At 49.5% G+C, this 25,125-nt stretch overlaps 9 protein-coding genes across 9 annotated transcripts; 4 read left to right on the top strand and 5 right to left on the bottom strand.

Moving 5' to 3' along the window:
- Nucleotides 1-301: 301 nt before the first annotated feature.
- On the bottom strand, nucleotides 302-1,501 carry VTN77DRAFT_6874 (uncharacterized protein; the record flags this gene model as incomplete). The annotated part of the gene is made up of 1 exon (XM_069423200.1): nucleotides 302-1,501. One exon carries the CDS (start codon nucleotides 1,499-1,501, stop codon nucleotides 302-304), a length of 1,200 nt encoding a protein of 399 aa, XP_069275892.1.
- Nucleotides 1,502-3,517: 2,016 nt separating this feature from the next.
- Nucleotides 3,518-4,186, top strand: VTN77DRAFT_6873 (uncharacterized protein; the record flags this gene model as incomplete). Its single annotated transcript, XM_069423199.1, has 1 exon — nucleotides 3,518-4,186. One exon carries the CDS (start codon nucleotides 3,518-3,520, stop codon nucleotides 4,184-4,186), a length of 669 nt encoding a protein of 222 aa, XP_069275891.1.
- Nucleotides 4,187-4,485: 299 nt separating this feature from the next.
- VTN77DRAFT_6872 (uncharacterized protein) lies at nucleotides 4,486-5,053 on the bottom strand (the record flags this gene model as incomplete). Its single annotated transcript, XM_069423198.1, has 4 exons — nucleotides 4,486-4,575; nucleotides 4,651-4,764; nucleotides 4,829-4,958; nucleotides 5,022-5,053. 4 exons carry the CDS (start codon nucleotides 5,051-5,053, stop codon nucleotides 4,486-4,488), a joined length of 366 nt encoding a protein of 121 aa, XP_069275890.1.
- A 1,545-nt stretch (nucleotides 5,054-6,598) lies between these two features.
- Nucleotides 6,599-8,462, bottom strand: VTN77DRAFT_6871 (uncharacterized protein; the record flags this gene model as incomplete). Its single annotated transcript, XM_069423197.1, has 5 exons — nucleotides 6,599-6,639; nucleotides 6,705-7,015; nucleotides 7,089-7,442; nucleotides 7,525-8,271; nucleotides 8,338-8,462. The coding sequence occupies 5 exons, from the start codon at nucleotides 8,460-8,462 to the stop codon at nucleotides 6,599-6,601; spliced, it is 1,578 nt and encodes a 525-aa protein (XP_069275889.1).
- A 2,564-nt stretch (nucleotides 8,463-11,026) lies between these two features.
- On the bottom strand, nucleotides 11,027-11,607 carry VTN77DRAFT_6870 (uncharacterized protein; the record flags this gene model as incomplete). Its single annotated transcript, XM_069423196.1, has 2 exons — nucleotides 11,027-11,161; nucleotides 11,230-11,607. 2 exons carry the CDS (start codon nucleotides 11,605-11,607, stop codon nucleotides 11,027-11,029), a joined length of 513 nt encoding a protein of 170 aa, XP_069275888.1.
- Nucleotides 11,608-12,602: 995 nt separating this feature from the next.
- Nucleotides 12,603-14,432, top strand: VTN77DRAFT_6869 (uncharacterized protein; the record flags this gene model as incomplete). The annotated part of the gene is made up of 2 exons (XM_069423194.1): nucleotides 12,603-12,707; nucleotides 12,969-14,432. 2 exons carry the CDS (start codon nucleotides 12,603-12,605, stop codon nucleotides 14,430-14,432), a joined length of 1,569 nt encoding a protein of 522 aa, XP_069275887.1.
- A 1,023-nt stretch (nucleotides 14,433-15,455) lies between these two features.
- VTN77DRAFT_6868 (uncharacterized protein) lies at nucleotides 15,456-17,958 on the top strand (the record flags this gene model as incomplete). The annotated part of the gene is made up of 6 exons (XM_069423193.1): nucleotides 15,456-15,608; nucleotides 15,717-16,325; nucleotides 16,389-16,540; nucleotides 16,598-16,774; nucleotides 16,827-17,177; nucleotides 17,247-17,958. 6 exons carry the CDS (start codon nucleotides 15,456-15,458, stop codon nucleotides 17,956-17,958), a joined length of 2,154 nt encoding a protein of 717 aa, XP_069275886.1.
- A 1,241-nt stretch (nucleotides 17,959-19,199) lies between these two features.
- VTN77DRAFT_6867 (uncharacterized protein) lies at nucleotides 19,200-19,713 on the top strand (the record flags this gene model as incomplete). Its single annotated transcript, XM_069423192.1, has 3 exons — nucleotides 19,200-19,320; nucleotides 19,427-19,545; nucleotides 19,630-19,713. 3 exons carry the CDS (start codon nucleotides 19,200-19,202, stop codon nucleotides 19,711-19,713), a joined length of 324 nt encoding a protein of 107 aa, XP_069275885.1.
- A 2,075-nt stretch (nucleotides 19,714-21,788) lies between these two features.
- VTN77DRAFT_6866 (uncharacterized protein) lies at nucleotides 21,789-23,642 on the bottom strand (the record flags this gene model as incomplete). Its single annotated transcript, XM_069423191.1, has 1 exon — nucleotides 21,789-23,642. One exon carries the CDS (start codon nucleotides 23,640-23,642, stop codon nucleotides 21,789-21,791), a length of 1,854 nt encoding a protein of 617 aa, XP_069275884.1.
- Nucleotides 23,643-25,125: the final 1,483 nt, after the last annotated feature.

Raw genomic sequence — 25,125 nt, 5'->3', positions numbered from 1 at the left:
CCTTTTCTTTTTTTTTTTGGCTCGAAACCGTCCATTGGCTTTATCAGGTACTCTGTCTCGGAAAATAAGATTCCCATTATTAAGTCGTCAGTCAGGTGACTGACTGAGATAGAAAAGAAATCAACTTTGCAAGTGTCTAGAGGTATATAGTTTGCTAGGTATATTGTATGGTATGCTCAAACGAAAGCGATGAACTAGCAGTGGTATCTGATATAGCGAGAAAACGAACGGGCACATACATCTAAGTTAGAAGACAGGCAAAAGCATATCATAGGTATTGCAGCAAGAAAGAGGGTCTTAATCAACCAAACCCAACCATCCCCGCCGCCCTCGACACCAAAAAGTCCCTCCCCTTCATGATCGACACCAGCTTCCCCCACAGCGTCAGCCCCATGATCTGACCCGTCCCACTGGCCGAACCCACCGGAACGGCCATGACAAGCTTCTTCTTCTCCTTTTCGCTGTCGACAACGTAGCTGCGCCGTTTGCCGCTGCCCAGGATGTCAGCTTTCAGGTTGGCGACCACGATGGGGGTCTGTTCGGCGACTTTGATGCTGGTGCGGATCGGGTGGGATGTGATGTCGCCGACGGCGTAGATTCGCTGCGTCTGCTGTTTCTGGGGCTGGCCTTTCACGCGGAAGTGCTCATCTACAGGCACCCAGCCGTCCTTGTCCAGGAATTCGGGCGGGATGAACCCGTTATTCGGGACCACGCCCGTGCTGGAGATGTATACGTCTGCGGTCAGCGTGTCGCCGTTGTCGAGCGTGACGGTCCAGTGGTTGCTCTCCTGCGCGGCAGCGACCACTTTCCGCTCCTTGAGCACCTTGACGCCGTGCTTGGACAGGAGCTTCTCTGCCGTGACTCCCGCGGCTTCTTTCAGCATGGGCAGGACACGCTTGCTCGCTGAGACGAGGGTTATCGATTTCTCGCCTGTACGGCTAGCCCATGCTTCTGCCAGCTCGCCTGCCAGTTCGACGCCGATGGGCCCCGCGCCACCGATGATGACGCTCTTCGCTTCTGAGAGGGTCTTTTGCGCGTGGCTGATTGCTGCGGAGAGGTCGTCGGATCCTCTGCCTGTCGGTTTGAACGGGACGTACAGACCCTGGGTCGCAGAGCTGGTTGAGCTGCCTGAGGCGATGACTAGGTAGTCGTATCCGTAGGACACTGACGAGCCACCCCCAGAGGACACGTCCACGGAGACAGTGCGCCCGACAGGATCAATACCCGTCGCCCGTCCCTTCACAAACTCAAACGATTCCGCGGGGTACTTCTTTGCGAAACCCTCTTCGATAGAAAGGAGGTATTGCTCCGGCCGGAAGGCGGTGGGTTTGGCGACGATCCGCGGCGAGGAGATGTTGAAGTACCATTTTTCGGAGGGGTCGATGAGGACGACCTTGATTTTGGCCTTGCCGGAGGAGCAAGGCAGGCTCTTGAGCAGGCCGGTTGCGACTTGGAGGCCGGCGAAGGAGGCGCCGATTATCACTATTGTTGTTGTGGACATATCGCACGGGGTATATATAATCAGAAGAAGATAGAAAAGAGAATATGAAAACAAAGAACAGAATTCGAGGCCGAGTATTCGAGTACCTGTCCCGATCAAGATTCCGTCCAGGCGGCAGGGTGAGGTTATATAGTAAACGCGAGCAATGCTGTCAGGCCTGCCCCTATCTATCAGTCGAACTGCCTGACTGACTGCAAGAAGAACAACAGAAGCTGACAGATGCGTGTCAGCAGTCCATTAAGTATGTACTCCGTACCTAGGTATTATTTATGTGTTTCAGGAATGTCGGTTGCACTTACCCAGGAGGCACCTGCACCTGCCCTGAAACGCTGCAGGTACAGAGCACTGAGTATTTACTATTTACCCAAATCAGTTAGCATCAGTATCCCGTGCGCAGTTTCCGCTCAGCTCATTGGTGGGCGGTGCGTCGGCCGCCGGGCGGCCGCTGGCGGCCGCGATGACTAATCAATCATCCTGCACATTCCAGAAGACACGACATGTCAGGAGAACTCCAGGAGATTCCAGCTTGCTTGGCGTTTGGCTTGTCTTGCAATCGACAGGATTGGTAATAACCTTAACCAGTAGTTAGCTTTGGGACTTGGGGGTGATGAAATGAGTAGTCGATGTCTCGCTAATAATATACCTGGCATTAGATATCTAGACAAGGGGACTCCGGAGTACTGTATGGAGTACTGTATATAGACCTGACTGGCTGAGCAACCGCTCTGCGTTTAAACATATACACTTAAATGAACGGAGGAAGGGCAGACAGAAGACAGACAGAAGACAGAGAAGGGATCTGCTATAGTATATGTTAATGGGAACAGTAGAGATAATTTAATGGCTGGAATTCCTTTCTTCATGAGATAGATGCTATTTACTCTGTATTGCTTGATGCCTATTAGATAGACAGTCAGGCTTATATTCTCTCTTAAAGGTAAAGAATATCTATCTATAAATAAGGTAAGTATAATCGATATCAATAAAGATATAGGTTAGCTTATTAAATAGGCTAAGATAGATAGGTCGAGGACGTAATTACCTTCATTATCTCTTAGGCTTTTTTTTTATGACAAGGTATGTATATAATAGATAAGGAAGTAGGTCGTATATAGTTTATCTAGTCTAGATGTAATTGTTCCGTGGATCTACTAATTAAGGGAATAAACAACAGAAATACATCAGAGCAAGCTTAGTCAAATATTAAGAATATGTATTTCTTAGAATCATTATAAATTTAAGGCTTTTTTGTTTTCTCTCTCTCTCTCTCTCTCTCTTTTTTTCTCTACGAGATCCTTGCCAGCACCTAGGAGACCTAGGTGGTTAGGTAGTGATCACACCTGTAAACCAAGCAAATACCCAAGACAAAGAAAGGAAGGACGGAGATGGAAACTGATCGGCTCGCCACCATGATTTTGGGGCTTTAATTAAAACCAGCCTGTCCTCTCATCTTCTACTTAGATCTTTTTCTCAATCACCATCGTTTTCGTTTTCTTCACGTCATACTAGGAAGGTTTCTAGTTCTAGTCAAAATCCAATCGGTTTATCGTCTTCGTCGACAATCCCTACTAGCGACCTTCTCTGATTAGTTTTTATTATAGATAGCTATAGCTATAGCTATAGCTAATATGGTCCAGCACACCCTATTAAAGTGCCATGATTTTTGTGCACGCGATCTTCCCATCTATATTTATTTCATGCTGAATTGATCTCGAAGGATGACTGTTCCTGTCACCTAAATAAGAAAATTGGTCCCCAATAATAAATCTACTAGTACTAATTAATAGGTTTGAATGCGTCCCAAAGTTTTGATGTGAATATGATCCTACTAGAACAAATCCGGATCGATGGGTAGACAGGCAACAACGGACAGGATTTATTATTCTGGCCACCCCTTCTTCGTTCATAAAAGTATTTTTGTTTTCTACTCATCATCTATCTCTACTCAGAACTGTCTTGTCTCTTGGGTCAGAAGTCAGAAAACCTACTCACCTATCGTGCTTTGACACTGTCAACATGCTGGAACAGCTCTTGGATCGGCTGCACTGTTACCCCCTAGCGGCGCGTATCCGCTCGTTAAAAAAGACGTGCTCGTCCCCGACCGAGACAGCGACGCAGAAGGAGTGGATTCGAAAGTACAACATGGAAGAGTTGATTGGGGTTGCCATCCTCCAATGCAAGAACTTCGTGGAAGAAGAGAAGAGGATCTTACTTCTGAAAGAAAAAGAAGAAGAAGCGCCTGGAGAGCAAAAAGGCAGCAGCAGCAGCGCTAGAGATGGCAAGCTTGAGGAGTACGAAACAAAGCTCTTCAAACTCCGCCAGGAATACTGGCTCCATCAGCAGGCGTTACAGGAACTGGTTGACAAAAAGCCACGGGGTGCCTGGATCCGAGAATGGAACTTGATGCGATACCGGAAACGACACAATATGACATTGGCATGGCTTGAAGGAAGCAAAGCCTGCGTACTGACAGGGGGGTGTTGCGGACGGGCGTGCGGATGCTGTGAGAAGCCAATGAGGACATATCTGGCACCAAGTGCCAGCAGGTTCAACAACAAGAAGAAAATCAACAACATCTACGGGCATTGTAATGCCCAATATTGTCGGTGTTGTGTTCGGTCCAGGGGATTTTCGAAGCCCGATCCAAGTTTTACCGAATTCGTTAATAATCATTACGGCAGGTGAGCTGAGAGAAGTCGGATGGTTTGTAAATAACATATGATATCCGACAAGTGACACGTTATCCAGGGGATGCATTATATGTACAGGCCTGTCCACATCATCGAATACAAATCCCAACACTTTCTTACCACGTGGATGCTTCCTCTGTTTCACTTCCAATACATGGTTCCAATTCAGTTAGACTCACAACCAGACACCAAACCCAGAGCCCAGCTATGTGGTCACCAGCACGTGAGCCTTCGTAGTGAGCTAAATTGTCAAATGTGCGTTCATCTCAGGTCTTGCTCCCGAAATGGTTCTAGTTATTGGTCATACTCGATCACTGTGCAAGAGGTCATGTCCAAGGGGTGAGACTCCATCCGCGCCAGAAAGGAGAATGTGGCCCGAATTTTCTGCTTCGACACACACATGTCAACCTTGAAAAGTGGACTTGCGAGTTGGGATAGGCAAGGAGTAGACACACTTACCTCTCGGTCTCCTTCACTTTTTGCCTTTGCTGTATCAAGCACGGCAGTATTGCACTTCCCATCGATTTTGTGATGCTCGTGTGAACGATCGAAAAGAGAAAGCAAAAGGATCAGCTACTCAAGAAGTCAGCAACTTCATTTACGGATCATGAGGCGCTTCACTTAAGGCGGGCCAAACGTACCTGGGCTGGTCGACCATTATGATCACCTCCTCGGTATGCTCGTTTGCAGAGTCCGAGGAAGTAGAAGTTCCCGGTGGAATGACTCCAGCATGGAGGAGATTGATCCTCTCCTCGGGAGTGGGCCATCTATTCGTGAGATAACAAGTCAGCATTTGGGTCCATATGATAACTGAAGGGAAGTTATCCCACCTATGAGCTGCCCACTGGTGGACTAGCTCCATCCCGGCCTCTTTTGCAAACGAGCAAAGGTACCAGAGGGGGATGACGATCCCGAAGCTTCCTGGATACCGCTGTATCTGGTCTATAAAAGGCCCGAGGTGGATTGATCTAATTTATTTAGGAGTGTCAGTGAGTGAGAGAATTCAGTCTCAATCGTCAGGTCTGGCTCCATACCCGGTTCAGAAACGATCAGAGGTACCAGAGGGGGATGGCCACAACAGTCGCCCAGCCTGTCTGTCCTTGAATATTAAAAGACATTATTGAAAAAGAGAAAATTGATAGAAGAGAAAAATAGTAAGCGATTGTTGGTAGCGAATGTGAGAAATATATTTAACGATTGTGATCTTATCAATAATCGTTAAACGAGCATGTTGGTCGATGGGAAGAAAAGAGAAAATAAAAAAATATGGGCAAGAAGGCCACCCGGAAAGTAGATGATAGAATGAATGCCACTGTTGGATCTTTTCACTGGAGAGGGTGAGAGTAACAAGGAGAAAAGACTTGAAGAGCCAGACAGGAAGATAGATCTCTCCGAGGGAAGAGGTGTGCTTCCAACATAGTGGGCGACCTCTAGACTTCCTAGATTGGAAGCTACATTCTGCCTGCGCGTTTTGTGGAAGCCGCATCCACAAGCCTTCCAGGTCTCGTTCCGCGGGACCGGTTTGAAGAGAAAAAAAAATACCCGGTCTATGGTTAATAGTAATTACGTACCTAGTATATGTGATTTATTACTACCCTGAATAAAGGAGAATTATTAAGCTAGGTTTAAGGGAAACTTAGAGATCTTAAAGATAATAAGAACCTAGATCGAACTCCTGAAGATTGCTCATGGTTTAACGCTTACGCACGTATGGAACCATTAGTTAATAACTCGCTAATATGGCATTAGACCCGGAACCCCAGCGTAGATTTTGCATCTGATATTGACCAGTCGGACTGATCACTCACACTGCGTTTGAATATTGTATTATACACTGAAGGCCAGACAGTGAAGGGATCTACTGTACGTTAATGAGAACGGTAGAGACATGGCTGGAATTCGTTCCTCTTGTTTGAGATCACCCCCAGATTCATGAGATTTGTTAGAAGCCTTGCTGCCCGGCGGTTATTCTGCGTGCGCTCGAAAGGGAAGAATATCTATCTGAGGAGCGAGGTGCGATAGGTGCAAGGTTGGCTTGCTGAGCCTAAAACGGGTTAAGGCCTCGATCGATCAGCTTCGATTTCTCGTAGGTTTTTACGGCCAGGTGGATTGTGGAACTCGTCTGCCAAAGGCCACAGATGAAAATGATCCCCAGTGGACGACGCATTTTCAATTTGGATAGCGGTGGTTTGAAGGTGAAATGGATCCAAGACCCTGATATGCACTAAGCCGCGGAAGTTCCTGAGAAGAGGGCCACGACGGGCCAGGAACTGCTATAGAAATCTTCGGATGGTGCTCGGGACATCAGGTCATGGGGCTTAACCGCGGAGATATAGACTGAGCCTCTTCAGTTGGATGCAGCTAAGTGCGATTGGAATTTAGATCACTGAATGCAGGCAGAGGAAGATTATTCCGGTCTTTGTGTGTGTAATATGTCCAGATATCTGCCTACACGATCGTCAGATCTGTGGACAGCATACATATGCGAATCTCGATAATGGAAGAGTACTCACCGGCTAGTGCCCATTCTGTCGCTAACAGCCTGAGGAGTTCATCAAAGACTGTAAATCTATTTTCGTGAGATTCATGGCTTGGGATGACAAGCCTCTGTGCGACAACGGCCTGGAACAGGACAGTGCACCAAGACGGACGCAGCAACCCGATCTCGACGGTGCCATTGGAAATTGCGGTCTTCAACTTCTCGGACACTGCGGCTGTAGCATGGAGGACGTCACGGAGGCTCAAGGTGGAAACCTCACCGTAACTCCGTTCGCCGATATTTCTTGCCTTGCGAAGACAGAAGGAGTGGAGCAGGAGGGCAGAACTGGTGACAGAATAAGGATTAGCATAACGGAGTTATTCACGTCGCTTGAACTGCAGGCCAGGGGACTACTCACCAGACAGTCGTCGCAAAGCCTCCCATCCATAGAGACAGGTCTATCTGTCGGTTCTGCCATTTCAACACTAGAGCGTTCAGGTCACGGTCTATCTCGAGGGCTTTCTGAAATCGCGGGGTGTCGCTTTTCCAATTCTCACGGATGAAATCCTGCACCCGGCCGAGATTCCAAGCCGCTTCTGCCTCGAGGCAAAAACTCGGGGGATCTTCTCGGCGAGGATCTGGCGATGGGAATAATCGGCTATGGGAGGAAAAGATATCCGCGAGTTGATAGTCTGTCGACAGAGCCTCGTCGTTCCAGGGGTTCTTGATAGCTAGGTGTCTAGGAATCTCCAAAGGCGGCATGTTGATGTACCTGCACAGGTCCAAGTCAGAAGAGATATAAGCTGTAAATTTAGATAGAGAAACGTATCAGCATGTGGGTAGCGGTATCTTACCTGTCCATCATGATGATGGCCCACCATGTAGTATTTCGCTCTTCCAGTTGGGCTCGTTGAGACGTTTCGTATAGTCCCAGCAGATAGGCCATTCTTGCGCAACTTCCGACAGTAACATATGCTCTGTCTGCGACACACTGAACATGCTCGAAGAACGCGATCAAGAGCCCAGCTTGAATGAAGTCGATCGATGGCTCCCCCAGTGACAGAAAGAGCGAATACTGGTACTTGCAGATCCGATACAGCGAAGAATCTGCGCGCGAGACCCCATCCTTGAAAGCGGACGGATTGGCGGTGACAAGGAACATGGACAATACCAACAACGCAAATTCTGCAGTCGGCTCCATCCGGTGGACGCCCTCCAGCCCTCTGGAAAACTTCTCTTCCGAGACAATAGGCATCCATCTGTGGATTGTTCTGAAATACTTGTGGCCAACCTCGCGTGGATTCGTTCGATTTTCTTCTAACGTTCGCATTGTATTAATTCCTAGGAGAAATTTCATGTAAGAGGGTGTGATAAAGGCTGGGTTTAGTTGCCATTTCTCCATCCGTGATTTCTCGGCCTCGGACGCGGCTGTGGCCAAGGAATTGGCGGGTTGGGACGTGAGAGCGGCTGCTTGATGCTGTTCTGAACGGAAAACATGGGCCTCAATTCTGTCCAAGCGGCGAAAGATCTCTTCGAATTTGGATTCTGGTCCAGTCTCGGGAGGATCAGACAGCTCCCCGTACGAACAGTCCATTGATAGCCTGGGATTAGATTAGTAGGTACGTGCGTGAAGCAGCTGGTGATCCAATTGCTACAGAGCGAGTCACCTGGAGCAACGGCTGCAGCTTGGAAGCATCCTGTCACATTTCTTCTTGCTGCCTTTGCAGTTTGCACAGGCACGGCCTGCCAGAGGAGTCGGGGTCTCCTCGGGGCAGCTTGGGACCGCGTCCATCGCGATGAGGTGGACAGAACCAACGACACCGATTCGTTCGGAATTATATTTTGATCGGCGTTCTCTAGCTTCCCTCTGAGGTACTTAAGTTGAGCTTTGGTGGGAGCTGCTACAGAAAGTCAGTCCATTCAGATTGTGTAGGAGCAAAGTAAGCTTGATACTGACTCGCTTCTCTTTCCGTGTGTCGCAGAGCTATGTCAGCTTAATCAGACTTAGCGGCGGCATTATTCGTCCTCAATTGGCGTGCAGCAGGATCAGAAGAACTCAGTACATCAGAACCAGAACGACTAGCTCCAGAAGGTAGCGCATTCCAGCGCGGGATGATTTTGTGAAGCTAGAACACCGTGGAGGTGTGATATTGATATGTGGAAGGTGCTGTCGGCACGTGCCGTGGGTGATCCCTTGGCGGGATGCCCGCAGTCCGTGACCGCCATAGACATGATTATAAATAACCAGTGATATTAATATGGATCTCACTAATTGAATGAGATTGATTGCCAAATTTTAGTTCAGGTAGGTCAGTGAGGAAATTATGTGTGGTCAAAGATATCAGAACTTGATCGATGTGCCATTAAGATAGTCTATCTAGATGCGATTGTTCCGGGATCCACCAAGGAAAAAAAAACATGAGAACAAGCCTGGTGCATCATTGAGAATATATGCATCTCTTGAAATCACTGTAAATTCAAGGCTTTTTCGATCTCTTGTTTCTTCTCCAGGAGATCCGTTGAAAGAACGATACAGATGAAAAGAATGGGGGGAACCCCGCGCGGCCTGAATATATAGTTACGATTGCCGATAGTTCGAAAAGAACGGTGTCATAGCAACCTTGAAGACTCGCTATGTCAAGGCAATGGCATTAATTTGTCGCCATTTGAGAATAATACTGAACAGTAGAAGCCCTATCCCCGAGAGTTCATCTTGCTTACTGAAAACCAGTAACTGGACAGTATCCCTGACAATATGGCGTAAACAACGAGTAAGTGCTCCATTTCTATCCATCCAAAGATCGGTATTAAAGCTTTAGAGATGAATAATAAGTTAGATTCTTGGCTAGTTTGTTAGATATCACTAGATAGTCTTGTATCGCTGCCAAGTCACCAGAACGACATGGGGATATCAGGACAGAGGGGGAGGTGACCGTGTAATCTGCTCTTTTGCACTAATTGGGCATTGAAATAATGCGTTACCCTGCAATTCCTGCATTTTCGAGTTTACAACCATATTGCAGAGGTCATAGTTAGCCAGTGCAAAGAATATAGATAATTATTTAGCATTGTTGCTGTTTCACCTGTCCTCCTTCTTATCCTTGAGGTTGATATGGATGGTATTGTAGATATATACTGAGAAGCTTGGTAGTTGTCTTCAGGAGAGCTGCATGTCGGTTATTTACTCCATGATCTCTACCATTATGGCGATTTTGAGCATATACGGGCATTTATTCAGTAGAATATCCTTCAATGATAACACGGAGTTCAATTAATGTTATGTTTCTGGGTGAATAATATAATAATGCACCATTTTATGCGCTTTTGACAGCACATTCAGATGATTCTCTTTTATTTTTCCAGGGTTTACCAAGCTGTATAAGTGAGAAGGGTACCTAATAATAGCTGTCAATAGTACTCTGTACCTTGTGAGTGTGCTTTTTCTACTCCCACTGACTCTCCATATAGTTCGTGGTAGGTAGACAGACAGCCCCGCCCTCCATTGGCAGGTGAAACGGCCTATCAAAGCCCCCCTTTTTCGAACTGAGGTATGACGAGATCTTGGCAGATGGCCACCAGACCCGATCTGGATGGACCCTGCTGATGCTTCTAGAAGGGTCAGGTGGTCTGCACCACTTCTAGAGGGGCATGAACCGATCACAGTAGATACCTTTATTATTATGCTTGGAGGAGAGGAATCAAAGCGTCGTTCACTAGGATGAGTAAGTGTAGAGGGTTAGTATTTAGCAGTAGCGAACAGAGTTCTTCAGTCGGTGCTCTCTGATGGTATTACTGTCGGACCAGTTGGCTGGGAAATTCCTGTTATTTCCGCTGCTGACTCGGGCAGAACGTGTCTCGATCCAACCATTGCAAAGGCCTGAAGACGTTGGGGAAAGGATTGCTGTCAAAGAAAATCATTGGCACGTGGCAAAGTTGTCCTTGCCTTGGCTGCAGTGATTCTCGCCTATAGGAAGGACAATAGTCAGCAGCCACCAGGCTGTCAAGGATACTATTGACTGAGGCAACTGAGACAGTGGACAAGAATAACAGCATGATTCATGTTGTAATTATAACAGCGAATTATCGAGAATCTTTGATGGTGGTGGGCGTACAAGTCCACAAATCCTTGCCAACGTGTAACTACCTACATACATACACAGAATAATAATGCAACTCAGAGCTACAGAATACAGCAGTATTACTGCACCACGCTCCTGCTTTTAACTTGGATATGTATCTACGATAAAAAGGAGAAGAAAATCCCCCATTTCTACTCCGTACTCCGTACTCTTGTACATACTGTAGCGGTTTAAACTCACCTCAGAGCATTTGCACTCCTATAATTAGAAACCAACCCTACGAAGGTTTCCATGGTTCAATGGCAACGGTGATCTCATACCGCTGTGGTAAGCCACAGGTCCCGCTGAGGAAAGTCGGGTGCTCCGTACGCCAGTAGGTGAAGGGAGCAGCCACCCAGACGTAAAAAGAGGACTGTAAAATACCAAGAAACTAACTTTGTAGGTCAGCACTTGGAAGTAATCTGGACTACCCAAGAGTACCATCGGCCAACGCTTTGGTGGTGATCGATAAATTAGGAAAAGCGGAATTTTCAACCGGGGCATGGCTGTGCAGTGGCCCGGGCGGGAGTGCCGTGCACAACGACGAATCAGGGCGGCGGGACTGGCGAACGTGGGTCGGGGACATGACCAGAGTGTCGGTGGAGCGTCGGACAAAAGAGAATCCCTGGCTGCTTCCACGTAGAAGGTCGAGAATGGCCGGGTGGATACGGTGGCTTCGGGGAAGGTCAGGGGAGCCGCAAGAGAGGGAAGTTGGGAAGGGAAAAGGGGCGGTGATATTCGACAGCACTCGATCTGGCATGGATTTGGTCGATAATCTTGACTATTCTTTGGACTCAGAGCTTGCCAGCTGTGCAGCATGGGTGTGGTGTTTGGTGTGGTCTGATAAGCGGTTGTGGCGGTCTATTGAACACAGTTTCCAGAGGCTGCGAGCTGGTCCAGAATGCGACCATCATCAGATTCGTCTTGAAGCAAATGCTAATGTTTGTAAAATGTGATAATAATGGGCGGTATAGAAGGTACGGAGTACGGAGTAGTGGGGTGTTGATTCGACCACCGGGGACCCTGTAATAAATCATCATCAAGGTGATCAGAATAATATTAACATGATATGACCAGAGTTGAGTAATTAATCTTAATATTAGAATACACAGTGTGTAGGAGTACTCGTACCGTAGAGATATGTGTACAGAGCACATACTTCATGCAGTGTCAGGGTGGTGAGTCGTGACTGCCTTTAAAATTAGAGCACGTTTCACCTTCCCGCGTTGCGTGCCTCCACCCCTCCACCGCCCTCCTTCCTGTGCTCCGAGCAACAGGAGCATAGGTCGTGTTCCGTATTAATAGCCCAAGCTCCTGGAGAGTCTATTTCACCCAGGTACCTCCTACAAAACCACCCGGGGCTCCCACCTTCATTCCCCTCTGCCTTCTGTTGTTTGACTGCACACTCGACCGTTGGTAATTGGCCTCTTCCACGACCAGTAAGTGCTGCCCCCCCTCTCCCCTTCTCATGGCGATCCTTGGCCCAATCGACGGGTGTTGGCTGCACGGGATCGACAGCTTCCAGCGTGGCAAGTTGCACTCTCCTCACCATGCGGTCATTGCCCACGCTTTCCCAAGGTTCCTCCCGTCGGGCGTTTTCTCCCTCCTTTTCCTTCGTCGACGGCAATCCTCCTCAAGAAACCACCTGTCCACTGCTGAATTCTCCCCTTGATTCTCATTGCCTTTCGCTGACCTAGTCACCGTCATCGTGGTGAGCAGATTTGACCTTCACCGCTTCTTGACGAGTTACGCTTTTACGTTCGTCACCGACATTTCACTGCCTGACATTGCGGGAGGATCGCAACAGTACCACCATGGCCTCCAGAGCACTTCCTACCCATCTCAGAGCCCCGAACGACAGTGGTGCCCACGGTGACTCGTCCGAGCGCAGGCACCATGGGAAATCCCAGTCACACATGGTAAGTCCCATCAGGGGAGGGAGCTGCTACACTGTTTTCCCTGTTTGTTTACGGGGTGGTCCGCATGCTGGGGGTTAGCGAGGGAGCTGTGAATTTCCCCCCGACCGTTCACATGCGACCTGGAATGACCCGTGATTCAAGATGTGTTTTCAATTACCATTTTGGTAGTCTAGCTATGTCGTTTAGCGTCTATCTGGCTACGTTTGAGTAACAGTCACAAAATTGTCAAGCAACATGCTGACGTTTCTCTCCCACCCTCAGGCGTTTGAGAATGCCTCAACAAGCGTCGCCGCATCGCAGATGCGCAATGCGTTGAACAAGCTCGCCGAGACCGTTCCTGACCCCAATGACCGGAAGCGTTTCGAGGCAGAGATGGACAACTTCTTTGCTCTCTTCCGCCGATACCTGAATGACCGGGCCAAGGGCAACGTGGTCAGCTGGGACCGCATCGCCCCGCCGAATCCCGAGCAGGTGATTGATTACAACGAGCTGAGCAACTCCGCCTCCGTCGAGTACCTGAAAAAGCTGGCCGTTCTCAAGCTGAACGGTGGTTTGGGTACCTCCATGGGTTGTGTCGGTCCCAAGTCCGTCATTGAAGTCCGTGAGGGCATGTCTTTCCTGGACTTGTCCGTCCGCCAGATCGAATACCTCAACCGCACCTACAATGTCAACGTGCCCTTTGTCTTGATGAACTCGTTCAACACCGATGCCGATACCCAGAACATCATCAAGAAGTATGAGGGCCACAACATCGACATCATCACCTTCAACCAGTCCCGTTACCCCCGTGTCCTCAAGGACTCCTTGCTCCCAGCTCCGAAGAGCTTCAGCTCCCCGATCTCGGACTGGTACCCGCCCGGGCACGGTGACGTGTTCGAGTCCCTGTACAACTCGGGCACCCTCGACAAGCTCCTGGAGCGTGGTGTCGAGTACATCTTCCTGTCCAACGCGGACAATCTGGGTGCCGTGGTCGACCTGCGCATTCTGCAGCACATGGTCGACTCCAAGGCCGAGTACATCATGGAGCTGACGGACAAGACCAAGGCCGACGTCAAGGGTGGTACCATCATCGACTACGACGGCCGGGTCCGCCTGCTGGAGATCGCCCAGGTGCCCAAGGAACACGTGAATGAGTTCAAGTCGATCAAGAAATTCAAGTACTTCAACACCAACAACATCTGGATGAACCTGCGCGCCATCAAACGCGTCGTCGAGGAGAACGAGCTTGAGATGGAGATCATCCCCAACGAGAAGTCCATCCCGGCCGACAAGAAGGGCGAGGCCGACATCTCCGTCATCCAGCTGGAGACTGCCGTCGGTGCCGCCATCCGTCACTTCCGCGGCGCCCACGGTATCAACGTGCCACGTCGCCGCTTCTTGCCGGTCAAGACTTGCTCCGACCTAATGCTGGTCAAGTCGGATCTCTACAGCCTTCAGCACGGCCAGCTGGTCATGGACCCCAACCGCTTCGGTGGCGCCCCCATCATCAAGCTGGGTTCCGACTTCAAGAAGGTCTCGGACTTCCAGAAGCGCATCCCCAGCATCCCCCGCATTGCGGAGCTCGACCACCTCACCATCACGGGTGCTGTCAACCTGGGTCGCAACGTGACGCTCAAGGGCACCGTCATCATTGTGGCCAACGAGGGCAGCACGATCGACATCCCACCTGGATCCGTGCTGGAGAACTGTGTCGTGCAGGGCAGTCTGAGAATCCTGGAACACTAAACCCGGGGGACGGTCCTTTTGTTTTTCTTTTCTTCTTTCGCCGTGGTCATAACCACGCATTTAATCGGTTTACCGCTGTGGACATTTTTAATTCACATACTTTATCTTTTTCTGTCCTGGCCAATTATTTGCGGATGAATGGTAATGTGTATAGACGGTTTAGAAGGGGAATGAGCCGTGGTGGAGAATTCTGGACCGGGTGATTTGAGAAAAATGAGTTTGCGAGAGAATTTGTGGGCGGTGCTCGCAGGGGAGAGCAACACCTATTGTTACATACATGCCTGCAGGCTCTTAGGTAACCGTTCTAATCGATACAATTTGCTGGAGTTTACTGTGGTGCCATCCCTCTCTGTATCTGATCCATAAATACGATAGACGGAGTAGACTACACACGAGGTCATGTGACTTGTCAGTTGACTTTCCTGCAGTTTTCGGGCAATACTTTTTCCTAAATCCGTCATCCATTTATATTCACGCGCCAAGACTTGCAAACAGTTATTACTGATGCCAGGACTAACCCTGTAATATCCAGTATGACCTTATGATCTAGTGGATAGGTGGTTGCCTTTTCTGGAAAAATCTATACTGATTGATGCTAGACTCAAGAGGTGCTCGCGTGGCACTTCAACGGTTGGACGACGGACACGGGTTTCTTACCCGCCTTATTGTCATCATTTTAATTTGTCGCCATCGGATTCAGACTGGATCAGCCATGGTATAGCGTGGGAATGTACCAAAGTATATTGTCAGCAACTCGGAGCAGTGATATCAATCAGTCCATCGCTGAGATCAAACGAACGTCATGAGCTATCACCGCCTCCTGGCACGTCATGTCACTTAAAGGCTGGCTATGATATTGGTCAAGGCCAACTAGACAACTGTTCAGTTCCCTGTGCATGGCGTTGCAATCCCGCCACTACTGCACGACTGACAGAATCGGATTCTGTCCTTTCGGACAATGTTTTCGAACCCTTCTGCACAGCTTTCAGCATGCCGATCTCGTGTTTTCCAGGCTGAGGCAACATGAGTGATCCCATGCACTACCGCCCAATTGCGCCGGGACCATCATTGCCAGTCACCGGCACACCTTCTGGCACTCCCAGCAAGAACCTGACTCCGGGCTGGAAGAAGAGGGTTTCCACAGCCTGTCTGGCGTGCAAGAAGTCCAAACGTAAGGCAAGTCCAAGAACACCCTTTTTCCGATTAAGGTTATGTCATATGTATATTATCAACTCGTTACGACGGAAACGACATGCTAACAGCCCATGGAGTCCATGTGTGCAGTGCTCGGGAGTTCCTCCGTGCGACAACTGTCGCGCTCTGCATCGAGAATGCATCTTCGACGAGTCGCTCGACCAGCGTCGTCGGGTAGCCGCCAAACGCACCGCAGAGGAATTGGAGTATCATCGTGACATGCTCAATGATCTGTTCAAACTCATTCGCTCTGCGGATGAGACCCGCGCCCAGAGGCTGCTGGAGATTATTCGGAACGATGCGACGCCGGAGGAGGTTCGCCTCTTCATCGACGAAACCTTGGCCGACATTCAGGCGAGAACGCCTCCTGGCGAGCTAGACCGCAAGACAACTGTCAGGCTCAAGGAACTTCGACGGAGAGCGAACCTGCAAGGGCCTACTCCTTCTTTTCGCCGGAAGGTCATGGATGTGAACTTTCTCTGCGATACTCCGCCGATCCGGGTGCCTGCGAAGCCGTGGACCAAGGTGACAGACGACGATGAGTTTGTGTCGCATTTGATGTCCTTGTACTTCACCTGGGACTATCCTTTTTACGCGTTCCTGGACCGCGATGTTTTCGTCAAGCATATGATGGCCGGCACACTCGAGTCGGATTTCTGTTCCCCTTTCCTGGTAAATGCCATTTTAGCGAACGCATGTGTAAGCTATAATCATCATACCTCTCCGTCTTCTTCAAGATTCGACAGACTGATCGTCAGACAGCATTTTTCCGAGTTCTCCGAGGCATACGCAGTCCCGGGAGATGTGACTACTAAAGGGGCCGACTTCCTGCGGGAAGCCGAGAGATTGTGGGATGATGAGCGCGACAAAGTGAAATTGGCGACTCTACAGGGGTCACTGCTTCTTTACGAGAGGTGAGAGCTGAAAAGACTGCTATCTGGGACTTGCTATTGACTAGGTCCGGCTCCTAGATATTCCATGTCTGGTAAAGATGATCTGGGCTATGCTATGCTCAACAAAGCTATAGACATCGCGGCGAGTCTGGGCTACGTCGGGGACGATGATACCCAAATTGATCTCAGTGACCAGTCTGCCGACCTTGCGGAATCGACCACCAGGACGGTTTGGGGTTTGTATCAGGTGGATACGTAAGCTCTGCAGGCGTCTGTTCGTTCTGAGGTCGTTGCTAAAATGCACCAGGGTGGCCCACACAGGCTTTCTCAAACCCAGCCGCATCAAGCATGTCCGTCTGAAGCGGTTACGACGGGCGTCGCTTGAAGAGGAGACCGAGTCATGGATCGCCTACCCGAACCACAAGCCTCCGCGGCCGGCGTACAACAGTGCATACTTTGATGAGGCCTGCACGCTGAGTGAAATCGCGGGCGACGTCTCCCGTACGCTATTTGTCGAGGACGAAGAGCTGGATGAGAATAAGGACCAGTTGGTGCAGACGGTAGATTCGTTGTATCGGAACTTGAAACAGTGGCATGATGGCCTGCCGAGCGAGTTCGACCCGGCTTGCAAGCCGGCTGCACATATTCTTCTGCTTCAGTAGGTTCTTTTCTATGCCTATCCTTATCTTGTCGGAACACTGGAGCATATGATTGACCAGTTCACTAGTATACGGTATTATACCACCCTGATCAGCATGTTCATCTGTCCGCGGGGGGTGCGGAATCCGCCAAAGACCTTCGAGAAGCAGAAGCACGAGATCGAGGGGGCCGACTCAGCCTCGATCGGGGTGTCCTCCGCCCGAGCGATTGCCCAGCTGGTGCGGATCCACCAGAACGAATACGGCATGAGCCGGTCGCACATCTTCGCGCTGTACGCGGTGAACCTGGCGCTGTTCGTGCTCCTGGATCAAGAGGAGAAGGACTCGTTCGACTTCTTCGACCCGGACTTTGTGGCGCTGGCGTCGGCCTTCTCCGTGATTACGAGCCGCTCGGCACTGGGGCAAGAAGTCCGGTCAATCTTCAAGCAGTCGTTCCATCAGGCGATCAAGACAAAGGACGGGAAGCGTGCGCACCGGCGGCTGCCGGAGGAGCTGAAGGAGATCTTACAGGAGGAGCAGCTGTCGTCGTCGGACACGGAGGAAGAAGAGAGTGCATCGTCGTCGTCCCGAGGACGAGAAAGAGGAGGAGAGTCCGTTACGGACGAAGAAACGTCGGCGGACACCTCGTCGGAGCAAGAGCAAGAGCAGGGCAGCACGGCAACTGCACTTTGCGAGATGCTCTGTCGGTACGAAGTGTTGAGTCTGGGGAAAGAGGAGCAGCACAGCGACGGGGACGGGCACAGCGATGGGGAGGAGGCCAAGGTGAAGGTGGATTCTTGAGAGCCTATCTCTGCATGTATGACCATGAGTTAGCAATACCAGTAGTCAATCAGCCTTGGAGACAGACAGGCACCCCATCCTACTACATACACATCCTACATACACCACTCCACAGAAGGGGGGGAAAAAAGAATGGAGACGACGAGACGAGGCGCATGTCAAGAGAGAAGATATTGGGTCGTTACAAGCGCAGAACCAGCAGCTAATTAGCCTCCATGACTGTAAATGCCTATGAAAGTAGTGACACTAATCATCTTGATTATTTGTGCTCCTCTCGCCTAGGTACAGTACCTACGGTCTTATTGTCTCAGGCCAAGCTTTCTTTTCCTACCTACATAGGATGGGTAGGTAGGCACGATAGTTTGGTCTAGAGCATCTTATCATATATACCTAGTAACACCTACCTAATGATATATGAACCCATTTTCTCAGGCTACAGTATAGTATGTGTCGCTCGAAAAAACAAAAGGCAGACAGCTGTATCATTTTATCTCTATTATTGTTATCATCCCTCCAAAATTCCATAAAATGCCATGGGGCAATATATATCCCCAGCGAAGACATTACACCATCATAGATAATACCTAGTCATAATACTATTTAAGGATATAGGGGGGTTACGTAAGGAATTAGGTAGAATAGATTAATCCATCTTTTATCGTTTTATTATACCTAATTAATGCCAAATATCCCTCAATTAAAATATATTATAAAGGAGGAGTAATAAGAGGGGAGGAGTATCTGTAGTACTACTCTTAAGGGTAATTCCTTTTCTAAAGAGAAGGGCTTATAATAATTACCCTAAGGGGTACTATGGTGGACTAGATGAATAACGCCCTGGACCTCAGCTGGCTGTACTTGATCAAAACAACTATTCGCTGATGGGGCAATATATATATATATAGACGCATCGTACCCATTACGTCAGAGCGGTTTGCCGTAGGTACTGTACTGTACTGTACATAGGTCCTACCTTAAGTACCTATCTAGGTAGGTCTCATCCTCATCCTGACGTCTCTCTGACCTAACTAACCAGCCTTAATAACCTGTGGCAGTGGCAGCGGCAGTGGCAGTGGCATCATATCGTACCATATCTATCAACCATACCTAGGTACCTGCATACTTTCCTTCTCATATATCCATCTATCTGTATATACGCTGTATATCATATATATACTGTATAAATTAACGATTTTTCGTCGCGTTTCTGTTTGTCCAATACTTTCCTCATCATGAATAAAATGTCCACCCTCCAGTTCCGCGAGCGCATCCACGAGCGCGCCCGCAAAGGCGAGCGGCTCAGCGACGAGGAAATCGCCGAGATCACGCGCGAGAGCGCTGAGTTGGCGGGGGCGGATAGTGGTGAGCAAACCCTTAATACTCAATTCTTTTCGTGCCCTTGCTTGCTGTAATTTTTCGATTCCTGATGTGATATGTGCTGATATGTCTATTGTCTATGTGTATACAGGCCCCACAGAAGAAGTCAACCCGCAACAAGCCCAGTGGGCCACCCAAGCAGATAAGGTCCTCAGCAAGCCTGCTAATCGGATCAGTCGGGTGGATGCAAGTGATTTGCATTCGAAGGAGGTATGTCCAGTCCATTACCCAACCTATATAAAGTGAGGGAGAGGTGTATTTGGGTATATGTATGCTGACAGAAAAATTCGACAGGCACGCGCGTTCGAGAACCTCCCTGCTCAAGGATCGGTTGCGTCGCATGTCCAGTCTATAGCGGATAAGAATGAGAGACCATGATTGATAGATGGGAAGAGTGATGACGTATCAATAGGAGGCACTCTGTGTATGTATAAGAGTAGATAGATAGGCGGGTATGGTATATAGGTATATAGCGAATGATGTGATGTCTGAAATCTGTGTATTGTGGATAGGCGATAGTGGGTAGTGGATAATGTCGTATTAGCCTCTCTCTCTCTCGTATTTCTGTGAATGGAAGGGATAGAAGTGTTGATTTCTCAAGAACTAGAAAAAAAATGAGTGCAGCTTATGCCGCGCGGTAGGTTGATGTAAGAAATAGAGTAATTATTCAGCATTCAATCAAATCCATTCAATTTAGGTTAGGACATGCAAGAAAGAAAGAAACAAAGAAAAACTCTCCATCTCTTCTATTCTCTATCTAGGTAGATACTGTATATATCATTTTTCTTTTTAAATTAGATAGAACAGACACATTCAGTCGTATTAGACACGCTGCACTAGATATCTAATATAATAATATTCATCTGCAACGATTTTCTGTCCGTCACTGCCGACAAAATACAAACAAATAAGATAGTTTACGTGTCCAACTATGTACATAGCCAGGATCCTATAGCCTAGATAATGGCTAGGGGATACTGTTGAAATAAAAAACAAACTCTGGAATTACATATTTATCAGCACCTAGGAGTCCTATGTGGTAGTGATCTCACCCCGAGACAAAGGAAGGAGATAAAAGCCGATCAACCAATATTGGTCAATTTGGTTTTTGGTCAGCCCTATTTTCTCATCTTCTTGATATCTTCTTAATCTTTGTTCTAATCACTATCATTTCTCTCTCATATACTAGGAGTAGAATTCTAGTCCAATCAAAACTCTATCGTTTTATCATCTGCATCGACAGGTAGCGTACTCTGCCAACAACCCAGATACCTAGCCCAGATAATTAGGTACCTAGGTAGCTAGGGGATACCGTTGAATGAATAACAAAAGTCTGGAATTATATATTGACCTCAGCTGATAGTTCAATAGCCTGCCTCTATAGATAAATATACATATATATCTAGACTCTTTTCTATCTATCTATATATTAGGTATTAATGTATCTATTATTTATATAGACCTATAGAATTAGATTGAATTAGATAATTATCTGTCCCTATAAGGGCTTTAAATACTAGATATTCTCTAATCATGACCCTAACCTAGTAAGAAGAAAAGCTCCATGGATTGATTGTTTTCCAATGCACCACGGTTCAAAATATGCGCAAGTTGGATGGATTTCAGGGTCTTGTCACTTAGATATGATTCTTCTACGATAGATATCTAATCGTATTGCCCAAAATTCTGGGACACAAGGTGCAGATCGACTGATTTCGTGGGCTTCACGCTTCCTCTCCCTGTCGGTCCTCGTCCGACTTTTTCGAAGCAGATACTGCGAGCTTCTTTTCCAGAGCCTCTCGAGCCAGTTTCGGTGGCCGTTGGAAATCTCGAGGCTGCGATCCACCTTGCCGGGTAGGGTTGCAATGTCCTTTTCCAGAGGCATTGCATCGTTTGAAGAAGCTGCTTCATCTTCTCCATCCTTGCCACCGCCTCTTACCTCTCTCCACAACGCTTCCAGCTCCTCTCCATCCCAACGCATCCGCCAACTCACGAATGCCGTCGTCACAATCTCCGAGGATACACACATCGCCTGGCCTTCCGCCAATTAAGATATTGGCCAGACATAGGCGATATATATATTTTCTAGAAAAGCTGGCCCCATGTTCTTGTTTATACCTCGTCCCTATTTTCCTTTTCCTTTTCCTTTTCTTCTTTTTTTTTTTTTAAAAAAAAGACTGAGGGATGCATGTTGCAAGTTGATTTAATGTTAGCATCGCATCATTAGTCACACTGCGATTCTTCTATTTTTTTTATTTCAATAATATGCATTTATTTATTTCCCCGAATGAACTGGACTGCATGGAAGATCATTTCATTTCATCTCATTGAGTCTAATCCCGTTGAACCCTGTGTCATAAAAAGGGATCAGCAGGAGAGCTATATTCTCGAAAGGCTGGTACTATACACAGTTCAATCTGAACAAAACAAAAACAACAGATATAAAGTCGACTCTACTTCTCATTTTCATCACTGCCTTTCACGACCTCCGTCTCCGTCTCCGCCTCCGCAGCCGGCGCATCCTTCTTGAACTGCAGATCCGTCAATCCGTACACGACGATCGTCGCGATGCCCAGCAGGGCCGTGATGATGGAGAACACCAACGCGGTGATGCCCCGTCCCGTGAATCCAGGTGGAAGAGGTGGCTGCTGCGTATTCTGCCCGCTCAGGTCCAACAGGTCTTTCGTGTTTCCCGCCGCATTGCCTTCAAACGGCACCCCATTGGCTCGGCACACGTCGTAGTGCTGCTGCGGGATCGACAACCGCTGCTGTATCTGCGTCGGCGCCTCGATCATGAGCAGCCCTAGTCCCGCCGCCAAATGCCAGTCGATGTGGCAGTGGAAGAACCACACGCCCGGGTTGTCCGCCACGAAGCGCATGACGAAGTACCCCTGCGGCGGCAGCACGAACGTGTCTCTCCTCGCGGGGAAGGCCGGGAATGCCGTGTGATTGTTCGGGTCGTAGGGCACCGGGTCGCCGTTCAGATAGCTGTAGAACGACGGTCCGTACGACGGCGCGCGGTCGATGACCTGGAAATTGTGGCCATGCAGATGGAACGGGTGCGAGCCCGTATCGCCGTTGTTTAGCACCACCTGGATGACGTCGTTGTGCTTGAGCACGAACGGATGCGTGAACTCGCCGTAGATCTCGGCGTTGGTGGCCATGTCACCCGCCGACATGACCGTGTAGAGGGTCGGGACTTTGGGCGCCGTGTAGGTGATGTTGTTCAGGAACGCGTAGTTGACCCCGTTCAGCATGTTCTGCATGTACACCGTCACGTTGATCACGTAGTCCGGCTCCGGCAGCAGCGGCATGTGGTCGTATGGCACCAGCGTGATGTCGTCGAAGGGCACCAGATCCGACGCCTGCGAGACGGTGATGTTGGCCGGCAGGTGCGGCGCCTCCGCGTTGTACTGCAGCCAGTTGGTGTTGTTGAGCTGCAGGTTCGGCGGGATCGTGTCGAGCAGCACCGAGTCGGCGACGGTGACGATGGCATAGTTTCGGTCGGTCGAGTTCTTCGTCGTCAAGAGAATAGAATAGCGCTGCGCCACGGCAATGTAGAGAGTGTCAGCTTCTGTCGGCTCGGTGTAGACGCCGTCGATCTCGACGATGCGGAACGTGTGGTCCTCGATATAGAAGTACTGCGCCACAAAGGCCCCGATGTTGATCAGCCGGATGAGGTAGGTGGTGTTGGGCTTGACGGGGAGGCTCGAGTTGAGCGTGTCGTTGAACAAGAACGCGTTCGGGATAGGTTCGGCGCCCGTCGGGTTGTACAGCGATAGATAGCTCGGCGCGATATCCTCGATCAGCTCATGGTACCAGTCCGACATGGTGACGGTGAACTCCTCGTCGTACATGTCATTGAAATACGCGTCCGGGTCGTGGACGATCAGGGCCTGGCGATAGCCGTCAGGATAGCAGTAGTCGGTGTGACAGTGGTACCAGTAGGTGCCGTTCTGGTTGACAGTGAAGTTGTAGGTGAAGCTGGCGCCAGGGGGGATGGGACATTGGGTCACCATCGACGGGCCATCCATCTCGTTGGTGCCGTTCTGGAACATGCCGTGGAAGTGGATGCTGGCGTTCTTGTCGCCCAGCCCATTGTACATGTTGACCACCAGACGGTCGCCTTTGTCGACTTCGATGACGGGCAGCGGCCACTGGCCGTTGATGCCCACGACTTTTCGCGGATGCAGTCCATCCGGATTGGCAGTGACCCAGGTGACGTTGAAGTCGTAGGTGACTGTCTTGGCCTGGCAGCCGACGACCAGGGCCGTCAGCGCAAAAAGGACACCCCAGAGTCGTGCCATTTCACCGCGCAGACTTGAGAAAAAAAAAGAAAGAGATGATGAACAGCGATGCGGCAGTTCAGGGGGTTATTAAGCGATTGACAATCATGACAATCCCCATTGCAAGGCGGGGAAAGGACGGGAAGAATAAGACCCTCGCTAAGCTGGTCGACGGCCCTGTTGATGTTGAGACCAGCAGGGCATGCCTCGGTAGCGATAATCGGTAATTTTCCTAAGAGAAAGTAAGAGAAACACGGGCGAAGAGGGGCAGCGGTGGCAGCGGTGGCAGCGCTGACAGCGGCTGTCTTGATTTTTTCTCCGTGTTCATTTACTCATTTAATCTATTTATTTAATTTTTTCAGTTAATTTTGGCGACGGTCGGACCCCACAAGGAGATTCTGAAGGCCATCGTCGCGCTATTTCCCGACGTCGGGTTTTGTCCGCAGGATCAGATAACTTTAACCGACCGGAAAAGTTATCTGATGAAGCCAACGCTCTTGGCGAGTGTCCTCCCAATCCACGTCGTTTACATTACTGTATCCACGATCAATTCAAACCCGAAATTAATTGCCGTAGAACAAGTGGTCTACAACCCCGTTTCGTGGGATGTATTGCTCTAGAGGGACGTCCGTATCCGGGATTTGCTTGCATGAGGGACCACAGAGGGAGCTACGTCTTCTCACCGAGTTGGGTTCTTGAGTATCCATTGCTCCGTCCCAGGCCACTTTCTGCATGCGGTTCAGGTGTTCCGGCCACCCGAGTGGGATGATCCCCTCGCGCAAAGTTTTTCCCCCAGCGACATCGGGGGACGAGTTATCAATCAGTGGCATCTAATCTGATAATCGAGCATCCCCGCCAAAACGCAGCCAATCACAGCCCGGTCGGGTGGAGCCCTTGCTGCAGCAGGCCCTGCGATTGGCCGAGAGAAAACCCTGCACAATCTGATTACGGAGCAGGTCCCTGCAGCCATTTCGACCTGCCTACCTCGGCAGGAGCGAATGCCCATCCCAGAGCCCAATTGACGGCCTGCCGGCCCTTTATTTACTTCAGTCCCGTCTGCCCTGCGTGAGCAGCGACAACCATCCACTTCGTCACAACTCACCATGGCGAACGTTTTCGCCGTCCAGGTCTTTTTCATCGTCTTTCGCGAGGTCCTCGAGGCCGTCATCGTCGTGTCTGTCTTGCTCTCTTTCCTGAAGCAATGCCTCGGCCAACCCGACCAGGACCAGAAGGTCTATAAACGACTGGTACGACAGGTCTGGGCGGGCTCACTTGGAGGCGTGCTCATCTGCCTGATCATCGGCGGTGCCTTCATCGGCGTCTTCTACGGCCTGGGGCGAGACCTCTGGTCCCAGTCGGAGGACCTCTGGGAGGGCATCTTCTACCTCATTGCCTCCATCATCATCACCATCATGGGTCTCGCGCTGCTGCGCATCAACAAGACCAAGGAGAAATGGAAGGTCAAGATCGCCAAGGCCTTGGCAGAGAAGAGCCACGTCCGCAA

This window comes from Rasamsonia byssochlamydoides (genome assembly GCF_041956645.1).
Source record: "Rasamsonia byssochlamydoides strain NRRL 3658 unplaced genomic scaffold VTN77scaffold_53, whole genome shotgun sequence".
NCBI classification, from domain to species: domain Eukaryota; kingdom Fungi; phylum Ascomycota; class Eurotiomycetes; order Eurotiales; family Trichocomaceae; genus Rasamsonia; species Rasamsonia byssochlamydoides.
The sequence above is the reverse complement of the archived record's forward strand: the minus strand, read 5'-3'. Positions and strand labels throughout refer to the sequence as shown.